General features: G+C 40.2%; 1 protein-coding gene across 1 annotated transcript in view; it reads right to left on the bottom strand.

The window, feature by feature from the left end:
- LOC122643529 (ultraviolet-B receptor UVR8-like) overlaps positions 1-14871 on the bottom strand; it is a 46626-nt gene extending 31755 nt beyond the window's left edge. The window contains exons 1-7 of the mRNA XM_043837147.1: positions 14713-14871; positions 14461-14605; positions 14052-14162; positions 13910-13970; positions 13716-13834; positions 4688-4773; positions 4357-4558 (exon numbers count right to left, since the gene is read on the bottom strand). Of these exons, the coding sequence (XP_043693082.1) occupies positions 4357-4558; positions 4688-4773; positions 13716-13834; positions 13910-13970; positions 14052-14162; positions 14461-14605; positions 14713-14744 (756 nt within the window). The 5' untranslated portion in view covers positions 14745-14871. The remainder of the gene's footprint in view (positions 1-4356; positions 4559-4687; positions 4774-13715; positions 13835-13909; positions 13971-14051; positions 14163-14460; positions 14606-14712) is intronic.
- Between the last annotated feature and the right edge of the window lie 905 nt (positions 14872-15776).

Here is a 15776-nt window from a genome sequence, read left to right as displayed (position 1 = left end):
CTGAGTGGGAATATGGGAAGAACAGTGAAGAACAGTCAATCTGAAATAAATTCAAATCAGGCCAATAGAATTTTCCCAAATTCAGATAGAGTTCTATCCTTGCTATGTACTATCAAACCCCCAAACCTTAACACAGATCAGCTGGCTAATTAGGGAATAATTAGGAAGACAAATTCTGGAATTCGAAAGTTGCAGATTTGGGTGATTTCCAATAACACTCAGATCTGAGATCAGTTGACCACCAAACCTAGGTCGAGGTTAGACCTTTAATCATCCTAAGTTTGGAAACAGATTATCAAATCAGATTTAATTAATAGATCAAACCAGGCTGAAATAGGCAGAAAAACAGAGAGTCCGTTGGTTTGTTAAAACTGGAAAGCTTTGATCCGACCTTACCTGATGTTAAGAATCTGATAGTTTGAAAAATAATATATCCTCTTGAAATCAGAGATCAAATACAATCCAGCAGCCTTGGTAATTGACAGAACTCAAAACAATATTCAGTTGCAGAAAAACAGAGTTTAACCAGGAAGAAGAAGGGAAGAAGAACCTATCTCAGGTTAAGGCATCACACCCACACTGTCTCTCACAGCTCTGGCCAAAAGGCAGCTCAACATCAATAATCAAATCATATCCATGGCTTTGGGCCTTACATTGCTTATATATACTGAAAATAAACTCCTACTCAAACTAGGAAAACTTAAAACATACTCCTACTATGAATAGGAGTGCTACTAAGATATTACAATGCTGCTGAAATAAAAGACAACTAATAAATAAGCATTCCTACTTGAACTAGGAATGGAAATAAACGAATAAAACTACTACTAAGCCAAATCCCATATGCCTACTTTGTACCACCCCGGCGCCCCCCCCCCCCCCCATTTTACGCCCATTACAGACATAACCCAGCCCAAGGCTTATTTCCATTAAAATAAGCCCTTTAGGTGACTAATATGCATCACAGAGCCATGCATGTCTTTTCTCACCACTTCTCTCATTTTAGAACAACCCCTCGCTCTATTAGCTCCTCCACTCTGAATCATACCCTCCTCCTTAGTGGTACATTCAATTCTTAACTTGGACCCAGTAACTCCAAATTTCCAAACCTTAACCTTCACAGCCCACACCCTGAATCTTACTTCATCACTATTAATCAATGCAAAAAGAATAGCCCTAAAACCATAAACAAATTTGGGTTTTACATAGGCACGGACGGTTACTGTTTATACTTGAAACAGAAGGACCTGATTAGGAACTGCAGCAGGTTGACAACTTCAAGATGAACAAAACCAACATAAGAGAATCTATAACAATCTCTCAGTAAACCGAACTATTGGATGTTTGGCTGTAGAGAGATGGGTGGGAGAGAACATTGTAAAGTAGCATTACTTCGAACACAGAAGTGTTGAAGAGTCGGTAGCACCAAGACTTAATTCATTAATGTTATAGCAACTAATCTGGACTCAAGTAATGCAATAAGAGCCGCATAAAATCTGAAAGAGTAACTCTAAATTTTTGCAAAGCAAACTAACTTTATGATCCCTCTCAAAGTTGACATTTTCTCCTCTATCTGTCATAATTTTCAAGGCATCGCCTACGCATCCAGGCACCTTGTTGGTGCCGCCGTGCGTCCAGGCCCCTTCCTACGCCTTGGGTTGCCTAGACACCGTGACAACTAGCTATCTGTAGAAAATCACGAGTCTCTCACCTCATGAACTGCAAATTGGCTATATAATGTTTACACACCACTCCTCATTGTCACCTGCAGTGTTGTGTACAAAAGGAAATAGGAATAATGCACAAACAAACTAGAACAATCGAACAATCTGTTGAGGCTGTGGATATATTATAGAAAATGGGTTCTATGGACCTAAATGCTTTTGTGGACCTTCTTAAGTCTGCCCCTATAGTATCTTGTGGCCCTTGGACTGGTTGACTGAGGTCTTCCAACCATCTTGATGCTTTCACGACGACAATGTTAGACTCAAGAAGCTACATGGACTTGGAAACTACGTGATCTTTGAAATAGGTCATGGGCCTTCTTAGGCCAGTAGCTGTAAGTCTGAAGGCCCTTGGACTTGTCATTTTTTGGGTTTTTGTAGTCTTCATGAAATCCTCATACTGGAGCTCTCTTCGACAAAGAGAGATTCATCTACCACTAAAACTCACTCAGCAACTTAGTTTCGGAATATCCCAATATTTTTTTCACCTTTTCTTATAAGTTATTTAAACAAATATTCTTTGATGACACGGAAGAACAAATCTATTTGGTTTACATAATTATGGAAAAGCCAAACAGAGAACCATTGTTCATACAATGTAAGAGTTGACTCTGGTCAAAACTTTTTGTTTTACTTTCATAGCAATGATTTTATCCCCTGATGGATGCACATTCCAACAATCAAGTAGCAAATCATATTCTTTGACACAATATTCATGAAAGAATCAAGCATTGTTTCCAGTTTGTCAAAGATGAGGTAATATCTTAGAAAAGGGTCCATCAAATCTAAGGATCAGTTGGTCAGAGACTTCACCAAAATATTTGGCACGCAAGCTATGTAAGGGTACAAATCTTTATCTCATTTGATTTATTTGACAGCATCATACACCTATCCTTAAATTAATCAGTGAAGGTTCCCATCATACTAAATTGTCAATTTAAGGAGAGTTGTGTTAAGTGGGATAAGAAAACTCAGGAGCATTTGAACTATTCTCGCAACTGTCCATCTGACCATAATAGTTAGCACTAACGAGACCGGTGAAATTTTTTTCCCACAAGGGAAAACTGTCATACCATCCTGATGTAGTAGGGGTCCATCGACTGGATCAACTTGGGCTCATATCTGGCCCATATTCTAAGCCTATTGATTCAGAAAGAACCTAAGCCCAAAAGGAGGCCAGGTTCAGAGACTAAGCAATGGTCCAGCTTGTGAGGATTAGTTAGCTTTAGTTTGTTTAGAATTAGTTTCCTTTATATGTTTTCTTAGTAGCTAATAGGATTTGATTTCCTAGATAGAATAGGACTTTCTTGTTTTAGTTTTCTTTAAATACTTGTAAATTGTAATAGCCATTGGCTAGGGGGGTACGAATGAGAGTAAATAAAAGTTTTGTAGTGTTTCTTCATGGAGATGTGTGATTCATTTGTTTTTGGGAGAGATGATTGGTTGGAGAGCTTATCTATCTATTAAATATCTATCCCTCTTTCTTTAGAATGTCCCAGTGCATGAGGCTCCTGCTAAGCAGGGTCTGGGAGGGGCCTGCTTCATGGAGAGGCTGTTCCATGTTTTGAACCCGCTACATGATGGTTGCAATAACACAACTTAACCATCGCGCAAAGGCTCGCCCACTATCTATCCCTCTTTCTTTACTCTGTTTTAATCACAGGAAATGTACTGATTTAGTCCTCTTTTGGTTGGTCTTGCAGGGTAATAAATTTTCTCCTCTGATATGATTCAGAAGCATCATATTTCAACCCATTAATGATACCATTAATCTGTTTTGCTGTTACACCTTATTAAAACTCTCATTCAAGTCTGTAATTACCCTTTTTACACTTTTTTCAGCAAAAACGAGATTCCTCGTTAAAGGGAATCTACACAGCAGTTCAGGGAGATCTTTGGTGATATTAAAGGTCTTCCCAAGAGAGACCTTCAACCAGGGTTTTTGGGGTTCTGAATTTTATTTCTGGAGTCATTAAATCTCTCTTGTTTCAGTATGTGTTCTAATGCAGACCTGAATATTGTTTGATTACTTTAATTCCAGCGAAAAATTTTCCATCAGACTTTGGGATCTGCATTAACTAGCCTAGAGTGAAACTTGCTCGGGATTGTAGGCTAATCTGAGCTGCTGTGTGTGAGTAATTTAGAAATCTCCTCATTTCTGGATTTTCAGTTTCAGACTTGATTTTCTTCTAATTACTTATAATCTGGCCATTAGATCCTTACCATCTTCTGAAGGATACTTATAGTAATTATTTGTTTGATTATTCAAGTTTGACCTTCATCGGAGAAGGTTGACTTTTCTTTTGACTTTACTTTCCGATTTGAGGTTTGCTTGGGATCCTGTCTGGGAGGCTTTTAGGGTCATCCTACCTACCCCCCTCACCCCAACACCCCCTCCCCCCCCCACACAAAAAAAAAATCACATCCATATCCAGTACTTCAGGCAAGGCATTAAACAATGAAACCTCAGAGAAACAATTTCTCTATGGATTATGTCTTTCACAGTCATGATCAAATTCACAGCTCACTAATAGATACAAATTAGTTCCAAAAGTAACTAACGTTGAAAATGAACAAAGATACAACAGAACTTATATAAAGCAGGTAAGGGATCAGAGTATAATATACACACCAAAGTGAGACCATATATCCCTTGAACAGGAATAGGTTGAGATCTGGGCTGAGTATCTCCGGTTCCAAGTTGTCCGTATTCATTATTACCCCACGCCCATAATATCCCTTCCTCTACTAGTGCCAAATTGTGGAAAGCACCAACAGCAATAAGCCTCACCTTTTCAAGACCTTGTACTCGTACAGGAGTTGATATCTGTTTTCTATCACAAACAAACTCCCTATAAGTATACACCAAGCATGTTATGTAAACTGCACTCCACATATCAATAATGTGGCAGCGCATGAATATAGATTTAGTTATTCAACAACCAGCAAGTTAAGGGACATACATATCTCCAGGAGGCCATGGTTGACCCCATGTCCATACGTGTCCCTCACGAGTAAGCACTACAGAGTGAGTACCTCCAGCAGCCACCTAAAAGATAATGTAGTCACAGATTGTAAGCTGTTAAGCACTGATGCAGAATTGACAATGTCACTTATTTGACATGTAAATACAACTCGGGAAATCAAAATAAATAGGAAGTTACATCTCAATAACTTATTACTACAAGTAATAATCCTCGTACTGAAGTTAAACTAGCAAAAAACTGTGTGATGCCAATAAAATGTAAATTAGCAAACACCAGTGTGATGCAATAATGTGCAAGTGTGCAACATAGATGTACAACAAACAAAAATGAGTGCACAAACACAAATCACATAAGCGAGGGAGGGAAATAAGAGAGAGAGGGAGAGGATGGGGTTCTCTAATGAGTATGATCTGGGAGAGTATGTTAGAGAGTGAAGTGAGAGAGGACAAGAGGTAAGAGGATAAGCTATAAGAGAGTTTTTATTCAGGTTGCCAAATAGAAAATTTTATGTGTAGATTTTTCATACCTTTTGAAATTACAATTCCAAATCTTATACATTCTAAAAATAAAATAAAAAATGAGTTCTAAGTGGGGATGGGAAAGCATGGAGGATAACAACTCCCTCTTAGAATAAATATGATGTAGGTAAGTCACTTAGAGGGCTTATTTTAGTGGAAATAAGCCATGGGATGGGTTATGCATGTATTGGGCCTTCGATTCCATATGTTTATTTTGTAATTGGCCAATTTAATAAGCCCAAATATGGGTAGAAAGTAGGAAAACGGGATTTACTTCATTAGTTTAGTAAGAGTCATATTTTGACTGTTTTCTTTATTACTTCACTTTCCTAGTCAATTTAGGGCACCTTATTAATCAAGGATTGGGTTAGGCCTTTCCTTTTTAGTGTCTAAGTCTGATTTTGCGTCTTCTATATAAGTTTGTAAGGGAGACGAGCACTGTACATGAACTTGAATAATAGAAAAGTTGATTATGCAATGTTTAAATCCGAGATAGGATAGGTGAGAGGCCTAGGGTGAGATGTCCATTCCATCAGTACTTGAATCCAAACCCTAATTTTGTTCAAATTGATCTCAAGAGTGCTACAAGCTGCTGGGATTTCTTTCAATTGATTGTCACATCGATTTCTTGAAGATTACCACATCAAGATCATTACTGCTTCAACAGCATAGTTGTACATCCATGGCTCTGATACCAATTAATGTAGCTCTAGATAGGTAAAGGTCCTACTAGAGGCCAATTATCCAGGATCCAATGACAAAAGACCAAAGGGGCTACTGATCCTGCAGTTCCAATAGTGCAGAATAGGAATTTTAGGTCATATTCTAGGGTTAGGGTTAGGGTAATGGGGATGAGTCTTATAGGGTAAAGCTAGGCAAGTTTAGGGGAGTCTAATGAACTAGGTTTTATTGGTTTTGGACGAGTAGAAGTAGTTTAGATGTACTTGGGCAGCAACTAGGGTTAGAGTTTGGGGAAATAGAGAAGTGATGGAATCTAGGATTTAGAGGTGGAGTTAGGGCAAGGGCTTTAGGTCGAGTGTGGGTAGGGTGGAGGGGAAAATGTGCTGAAAGTTACAGCTAAATCAGATGGTTAAATCTGGAGTTATGGAGGTTTCCTAGTAGAAGTAGGAGAGAGAGGTAAAACTATAATTTCAAAAAATCGGCTGGGTGGATGGTGCTGAAATTTGAATAGTCTCTCTTAGGGTTTGAGGAAGATTCGATCAAATTTTTAGCAGGTTCTAACGGTTAGATTTGGCTGGGCAGAATTCTCACGAAAATCACCTTGCATGTGACCTTATAGAGGAAGAAGAATAGTTGCAGAATTTCTTACTTGTTGCAGGTCTTCAGTGGAGGCAGCAGCTATGTAATAGAAGGATAGAACCACCTTCCAGCTGAAGAAGATCCTCCTAGCCGTTACGGCGTAAGGAATCAATTGGATTCCACCAATCCCTTTCCACCTTGAGATCCACAAAGATGCACACACTCACAAGGAGCAGCTATGGCAACAAACAAAAACTTTTTCATTAATCAAATTCGTGTTCAATAATTGGCCCCCTTACAACCCTATATAAAAGACTCAAAATTAGACTCCTACACTAAAAAGGAAAGGCCTAACCCAATCCTTAACCTATTAGCTAACTTAAACTGACTAGGAAATTGAAATAAACTCAAAATAGTCTCCTAATCCAGCCCATCTAAACAACTAAAAGAAAACTAATAAAATCACTTAAATTGAACCACTGGTTCAAACCAGCTTTGGACCGGTTCAATTTAAAACATTACAAACATGAAAATAAAATTAAGTATAGGACTAAAACATCTAATCCCGTATGCAACCTAATTACCCATATTTTAGGCCCATAAAAGTGGCATATTACATAAAAAACCCTTGGGATCAAAGGCCCAACATATATATATCCCAACCCTAGACTTATTTCTAAGGAAATAAGCTCATTTTGATGATGAATCTGCATCACTACAGTGGAAGGTAGACAAAAGTCGGACCCTAGTAGGTGGCATTACATTTATGAATTATAACTTTATCCCTTTAAGATATACATATTTCTAATATTCTATATTTGTAATGTAGCCGACTGGTGGGTGTTTTATAGTACAAATATATTTGAGGAAGATGGCAGTGAGAGTGCTTGCAGTCTCGCACAGACTTGTTCATCCTCTGGATGCGAGCGCAACTGGAGTACATTCTCATTGATCCACACGAAGAGGCGGAACAGATTGGGACACGATCGACTGGAGCAGCTGGTGTATGTGCAGTACAATATGAGACTAAGGATGAGGCACATACGTGAAGGAATGGAAACCAATGATAGAGAACCATCGAGCTAGCAAACATTTCCAGGAGGACTCTGATGATGATAAGGATCCCTTATTCCAATGGGTGAGGGATCGTGGTGCACCAGAAACGGATTAGGCTGGGGGTAGGCCCAACCCCACCATTGCAACCGCAACCGGTACAGATGTTGAGGAATATATGTCGAAAGAGGGGCATGTGCATTCAGAGTCACCAAGACCTTTTGAGGCTACAGCAGGAATTGTCGATGATGATGATGATGGTTATGATGATGGTGGTGATGGTGATGGTGATGGTGATCGTGATGATGGTGGTGTTGGTGGTGATGACCCTGCTGGTGGTGGTGGTGGCATGCGGAGTGGTGGTTATTATGATGATAGTCATGAGGGGATGCGCGAGCAGTACCAATAAGAGTTGGGGATGTAGGCAGGGCCTGTGCGTTACACAGGTGAGTCTCATTTTACGCATGCCTCGAGACCATGGTATCCCCACTACGTATAAGAGACCAAAGGGTCACAAACAGTCATAGGCTCAGGATGATGACATGAGTATAAAGACCATGCTTGCAAGTTTCGAAAGCATGAGTATAGATACTACTAGTGAGCATCAGCCGTGGCATTCATCTCAGCCTCATCATGATTATGATTATGGCCAAGAGAGCACTGGTTCCGAATATAGTGGCTATGGTCAGTTTGGGGCCTTTGGGCAGTCAGCACTTAAGTTCGACAATCATAGCACTGGGTCAGGTTTTGTGGACATTCTTAGTCCCAAACCAGCCACACCCATACATGCCTCGGTATATCAGTAATAGTGGATCTCACGCCTCATGGCAACCGGCTCTTCTATACCCTAAAATAGGGGACTTGGCATATGTTGATGACAACATTTATATGTGTTCTATGACCAACTATGTGCAACACTACAGCAGTATTATGACATGGGAAGAATATGTGGACCGAATTGTTCTGAAGGAGTGATTCGGTCACATTTTATGGGATAATAGATCATAGATGTAATATATTACACAAATTGATGTATTGTACACTTTAACATTTCTAACGCTTATTTAAGTTGGTTTACATTAACTGAATGCTTTGATTGCTTTCTATTACTAAATTATGTGTAATAATAGGGTATTTTAGTACGTCGTCGCCTACCAACCTAGGGTCCGAAGTGAAACTCCTATTTGGACTTTGTTTTTGCAAAATCCGATAGTGCCATTGTGTTTGAAAGGAAGGCTGAGTACCAAGTTTCAGACCCAAACTAGGTCTAAAACCCACTGAAACCAGCCTTCGAGTTGGGGGAAAAAAAATTTACCCCACTCGTCGGCGAGATCTCGACCCAACTTAGAAATTTGGCAGGTCGAAACCTGTACTCGAGGTGAGTTCTTCTTCCTTGGGATCAAGGCAACACTAGAAATCAAGGCGAGAGAAAGGCGCCTGGACGCCTAGGCGACACCTTGACAACTATGTTCAATAGGTTACAAATTTGTGGGTTATTTGTTACTTCAACCAAGAAAATTGTTCACTTCGTTCTCTTGGCTCCTTCATATGATTTCTTGTTTATGCCCGAATGACAAGCACCACCCCTGCATATTGAGTAATAGCTCTCCCCTCCCCTGAAATCAAAAGATTCTATCAACTGTACCCATTCCATGAAAAAAACGCTGTTAAGTGATGACATCAGCCTTAATATATTCATTTAAACCCCAAAATGCCCTTATTTAATTTGACATTCAATATTACCCCCTAATAACAAGAGACTAAAATGAACCGCTTGATCCATCTTGATGTTCTCAGGCAACCTGAACCGCCTCATGAACTTGCTGCTGCTCCTTTCCACACGGTGCCACTTGTCTGTCTTCTCGAACTTCCTGCTCTCTACTCCTCTCACCGCTGATCTGAAAAACCTTTCCATCCTAACCTCCACCTTCACCTCTTCCTTCTTCAGTCCTGAGAGATCGGCCCTAGATGCCTTGTTGACTCCTTTCTTTTCTGTGATGATGAAATATGTAGACAAGGTTCAGTTGAACAAGATTAAATCCAGCATGTTTGGGTGCTTGCTTAGAAATGGAAGGAAGCTTTTGGAGCTCAGAAAAGCAGGGGATGATGTTGATTCCCGCGACGAGGTGTTATTTGGGACAATAGCTTTGAATTTGGGACTTTCAACAAAGTTTTTTGATATGGGTTCTTCTTCAGACTGTCTTCAAGGCAATAGTAAAGTTTTGTTTGCTTTGCATAAGGTTTCTCAAGTTAGCAAAGGATTTGGAAAATTCTGGGATAGAGATTCCCTATCCGCAGGTTGAAGATGACAATGCTGACGAGGTGCCTGATTTGATTCCTATTACCGGGCAGGACATTCAAATGATGACAGTGAAGTGAAAGATAAGGATAACAGCGACATTGCAAATATTGATAATTCAAATGGAAACCTGACACATGATGGAAATTTGATTGCATTCAATGAATCTGAGATATCAAATCTACAGATGCAGTTTGAGAAATGTGCTGCTGAGGTTGGCATGGGTGCGGATGGTATGAGCTCACTTGATTCACCTGTCTTCTTTATAGCTGGCAGTAGCCATTTTTGTCGCCATTCATGGTGTTTTGGGGTTTTCAGAATCGAGTTTGAAAACATTGTTTTGGGCGCATGTTACAGGTGACGATGGCCTGCATTGTTTCGTCATTCGTCAAGTATTATGGTGGCCAGTGGATGCCTGGAAAAGCCGCCGGCAGTGATTGAAGTCATAGTTCGAGCACTCGCAAGATCTCGGCGAGGCGAGATCTCACCTAGTTTCTCGGTTTTTGGAAAATCCGAGACGAGACTACCTACGAGTCTCAAAAGCGCAATATCTCGGCGAGATCTTGGATCTCGGTTTCGACCCATTATTTTAACCCATCTACCACTTAAATACCTTACTTAATTGGACAAAACTCGACATATCTCGGCGAGATCTCGGATCTAGATCTCGGGTCCAGATCTCAGGTTGACCCAAAGTTGAGGCTTTGAGTTGAAACAAAATAATACACCAACTCGGCGAGATCTCGACTCGTCTCGGTTTTTCCAAGAGTCGAGTTGGTACCGAGACCCAAGTTTTAGTACCTTGATTGAAGTTCAGTCCGAAACCCTCGCCATTTTTTTTAATTTTTTTTTTGTGCAGTGGCTTGAGGAAGAAGAGGGGTGTTTTGCACTAAGGGTATTTTATTATCTTTTTATTTGTATTTTTAACACCGTCAGCCAAAATGGGTACGGTTGATAGAATCTTTCGATTTCAGGGGAGAGGAGAGATATTACTCAATATGCAGGGGTGGGGCTTGTCATTCGGGCATAATCGAAGGGAGGGGGGAGTAATTTACTCCTAAAATAATGATGTTAAACAGGTGTAACTAGAAGTACAGAAAGTAAAAGTGAAAAGATAATTAACAGAAATTTGAACACACCACAGAAATTACTTTCTTGATGCTTCAGAAAGTTAACTGTGCAATGCATGTACAAGACATTGTTGATAGAAGCAGTTATTCATCGAAACCTTCTCACCTTTTATTACCTTTTATTGTGGATGCATGTGACACTACAGAAGCTGTTATAAGTTGAAAAGTAACATTACATTTACTTGACCAAAACAATGTATACATTATATGCTATTTAACAGCCAGTGTCACATCACATGGAAGATGTGAAATTGGAGATTACAGTAACTGCTAGTCTAACAATATCAAAATTCACTCACTCACTCCCTCCCTCGCACATACACACAAAAAAAAGAGAAAGAGAGAGGGGGGGGAGGTAGTGATCATATGCTTTTCTTTTCTTTCCTCTAGCTGAGACCAAAACAGAGAGAGGATATGAAAACACATCTTACAAAATGAACAAAAAAAATAAAAGATTCTATGTTCAATTTCATGAAACCAAAGATAGACATCCAACCATGTTAACCAAAGGACCTATTCATCCATTTGAGTTCGTCTAGGATGAGACATACCAAATCCACGAGGACAAAGCAATATTTGCACATATTTTTCACTTGGGAGCAATCCCCATTAAAGGATTCCTTATTACCTTCTTTATGATTACCAAAATGAAAGGACCCTTTCTTTGAGGCTAAAAGGGACAGGCTACAAGGAGATGAACAGGATTTTAAGTGGAAAATGTGTGAGCCAAGTAACACCAGATTAACTCTATTATTACATATGGCATTGAGCAGACATTTCCAATTTCCTTTTGCTATCAACAAAAGTAACATGCAATAAGCAATGATTGTCAGGCAAAAGGCCAATTCTCCAGCAATGTGTTCAAGTCGTTGATACATTAGCTGTTGGACAAGTGTGTGTCCATCAAACCCGGTTCGGTCCGGTTCAACCCGGTTCACCTTTGTATTGAACATTTTTACATTTTAGTTTAATATTGTCACATGCGATATAAACTTTTTGAGCATTATGTGTTCGTAAGTTATACTTAAAATGGTAGTCAAGACTAGGGTTTGGGCTGGGCACCCTTATCATATGGTCGTCGCATTGGGTATGCCTAGACATGTGATGTCAGGGTACAAATGCGAGTGCTCACATGTTTGATGTGTGCATTGGCGAAGAATCTACTTTGTCGATTCCCTCATGTATTCTTGCCGGATGTAGGAAGGGATAGACATGTGTCACCGACACTGCACTGAGGGAACCTGTCGCTGCAAAGTGTGATCGCATTCAACTCAAGCGAGTCAAAGCGGTGTTCGGGAATGCGTGAACACTTTGTGAGTGAAGGAGTTATCCAACACGGTCACCACTGCCCGATTGGGGAACACCAAGATAGAGATTGTCTGTGCATGGTCGGATCGAATCGGATCCAGATCCTTTGGAAATGGTTTTGCAAAATTTATTTTACATAAAATGATACATTATTTATAGTTATTTCAAATAAAGTGTTTTATCGAGTTTTGCGGGACCCGATCGGATGCACAGACGCTCTTATATAGACATGTACTATGGATTGGGGTTTGGCAGTACATGTGTATATGCCCTAGATTCCATAATGATGGTGTTGATTAGTGGGGGGGCTGTATATGATAAATTGTTATCATATAGGAAGTTATTTGGAATTTACTAATTTAATTGGCTCTTTATTTAATTAATGGATTTGGTGCTAATTGTAATTATCCATTAATAATTAAATAAAGAATCTAATTAATACTTTCCTATTAGATTCGCTTCTTCACCGTGTAGCACTTTGAGTTTAAACAGAATCGCCGAGAGAGAGAGAGTCGGACTCTCACTAGGGCTCTATTAAATCTATCTAGATTTAATTAAACCCTATTATTATAAATAGGGGACCATAAAACGCAGAAGAGAGCAGCTCTCCACGTTTTTGGAACAGACACTCTCTCTCCTACGTTTTTTGTTTCTCTCTCTCCCTCTTGTGATCTCTCTTCTTCTTCTTGCTTCTCTCACCTGTGGTTTGAGAGTTAGGGTTTGTGAAACCCTAGATCATGTCTTGAGGAATTTTAGGGCATCCGGGGATCGGCGTGTAGAACCTTGGTAGCACCATTGGAGGTTCGAATCTGTTTGCTTGGAGCGCTCAGGAGGAAGAACCACTTGTCTATTGGAGGAGCAACACTTGAGGCTCACCAGGTTAGCAGTTCTTTATTAATTCCTTCTGTTCATTGATTATTAATATTTATGGGATGCGAAAGAAACTTGAATCGACCTTTTCCGCTGCACATTCGAGTTAGGGATGGATCCCCCTTGCCATGTGATGGACTAAGGATGAGTTTCTTCGTCCCTACTGTGACAATAAATTTTATGGGACACATGAGGGAAGGAGAAACCCTAACAGGGATGCACCAGGGTTCCCATAGGCGACCATGGAAAGCCCTAAAAATTAAAATGGGGCACCCATGGGACACCATGGGCTAACCCAGGGCGTGCAAAACCCTAAGGATAAATATCTTGGTCTCCCTAGGGAACCATGGTTTGATCCCTGGACCGTTGTTTGGCCAATATTAGCTTCATATCAATGACCTTTTTGAGTGTTCCCAAATTCATTCAGTCAGAAAGCTCATGTACCTTCAGATTTATAAATTTCAAGTTACGGCCTATTAAAGCATCTTTGGGAAAAGTGACCAATATACAAGAGGAGAAGCAAGAGGATTCCTATAATTTGATCCGATAAAGTTAAATTGACAAACCTGGCGAACTGTAAGCCTTGGTGCACAACGCTGAGGAATGACAATATCCCTTCTAAGAGCCCCACTGTTATCATCTTTCCGCTCAGGTTCCTCACCACATTGCCCATATTCATTGCCACCTGCAGCAGACATACTAATTAACATTCAACAAAAACATGAACCACCTTCCAACCAAAAATTCTTCACCGCAATACCCCAAGCATAAGCACGGCCATGATCATCAACAGCCAGACAATGCCACCCACCAATTGCAGCCTGAAATGAGAAACCAATGTTGAAATCCACATAATAGTATTAAAATTTTAGGATCAAATTCAAGGTTTGGGATCTACTTACTTGAACAATCTTCACATTAGCAAGAGCCTTAACCTGACTAGGAATGTTTTCAGTTTTAGTTTCTGGTGGGTGACCTAAGGTTCCTCTCTGGTTCCACCCCCATGTAAACAGCTAATAACCAAGACAAGAAAATATCATTTTTCAGTAAAACTGAAGACAATGCAGAGCTAAGATAGCCAAATTGAAATTTTCTTTTGCTGGGTAGTCATAAAGGACAATCTAAGCAGTTGGTGGAGTGTGGAGTGTAAAAGCCACCATACAACCCCCCCCCCCCCCCCCAATTCAGAGGCCTCGGGTTCCACCTGGTTCGCATCTTCCCTCCCCTCATAGGATAGGATGGAGTGGGTACCCACCAAAAGAACAGAGATAGAATCTTAAAGTAAAGAGACAAGGGTTGAAGACGACTAACTTTTCCATCTTCACAAATGGCAAGTGAGTTTCTACTCCCGGCGACAACAGAGCAAACCCTCTCAGACCCGAGAGCCTTGACCGCGCAAACCCATTCTTTCTCTTCATTGTCGCCAATGCCCAACTGACCATCTTCTCCGGAACCCCTGAGAAGAAAAGAAAATGGAGAAGATTTTGTCCCATCAGCAAAATCAGCTTCGTAGCAAAGCCTACAAGTTAGTGGAGAGGGAAACAGAGGCCTCAGTATTCATACCATGCTAAGATTTTGGGGTTTACGGAAGCCATGGGTGCTGAAGAGATTGCTTTAGATGGTTGAATAAAATAAGAGGCAGAAAGATGTGTATAAATGAAGAAAGAATGACTCCACGATAAGTACAGCGAAGGAGGATATAAGAGAAAATGGATTTTGGGGAACAGAGGAAATCTCGGGAGAGCGATTGAATTTACGGCAACGCAAGTGGCGAAGACGGAAATTAGAATACCCCAAGGGTGATCAGTTCCTTATGAGAGGTCATGAGTTCAACTTTTCTTTTTTTGGTAAAATCATGAGTTCAACTTCTCTTGAGGCTTAACTATCAAAAAAAAAAATAATGATAAATAAGTAAGGTCTCGAAAATTCAGGGAGAAAGAGATTCACTAGTGCATGTCCACTCCACTTAGCACTGTTGGCTTCCCACACTGCCACTTTATCCGCATGAGCACTGTTGGCTTCCACGGTCCACACTGCCACTTTATCAGCATGGGAAAATTATTGGTTACACATGACAAAACCAATAAGGGCCCGTTTGGTTACACTTCAGAAACATGTTTTTGGTGTTTTTCTGTTCTACGGGCACAAAAAAACAGAATCTACCGTTTGGTTCGTTTTTTATGCTAGTGAAACGAACCGGGTAAAAAAACACAGAAAAAACAGTAAATGTAGAAACAAGGAAACCCTTGTTTTTTCACTTTTGAAACACCTCAATTGAAACAAAAGGGATTTTTTCGCAAATGTGTGCCCGATAAAACTTGGACACCAGCGAGATACCCTAAAGACATCATTTTCTCCATTTGTGAAGATCTGGAGGTCTCCTCCACTCTGCGGCATTGCCTCCCTCTGCTACTCAGGTAAATCATCTTCTTCTTCTTCTCCTCCACCTGTATCTTCTTCTTCTTCTTCTTCTTCTTGCTCTGCGCAATATCTTCTCCTTCTTCCTTTGCTTATTAGGTTCTTCTTCTTCGTCAGTGATATTCTTCTCCTTCTTCCTCTGCTCAGCTGATTCTTCTTCCTTTGTGATCTTCTCCTCCTTCCTTTGCTCAGCTTCTTCTTCTTCTTAG

This window comes from Telopea speciosissima, chromosome 1 (assembly GCF_018873765.1).
Source record: "Telopea speciosissima isolate NSW1024214 ecotype Mountain lineage chromosome 1, Tspe_v1, whole genome shotgun sequence".
Lineage (NCBI taxonomy): Eukaryota > Viridiplantae > Streptophyta > Magnoliopsida > Proteales > Proteaceae > Telopea > Telopea speciosissima.
Note: the sequence above shows the minus strand (reverse complement) of the source record. Positions and strands in the feature narration are given on the sequence as shown.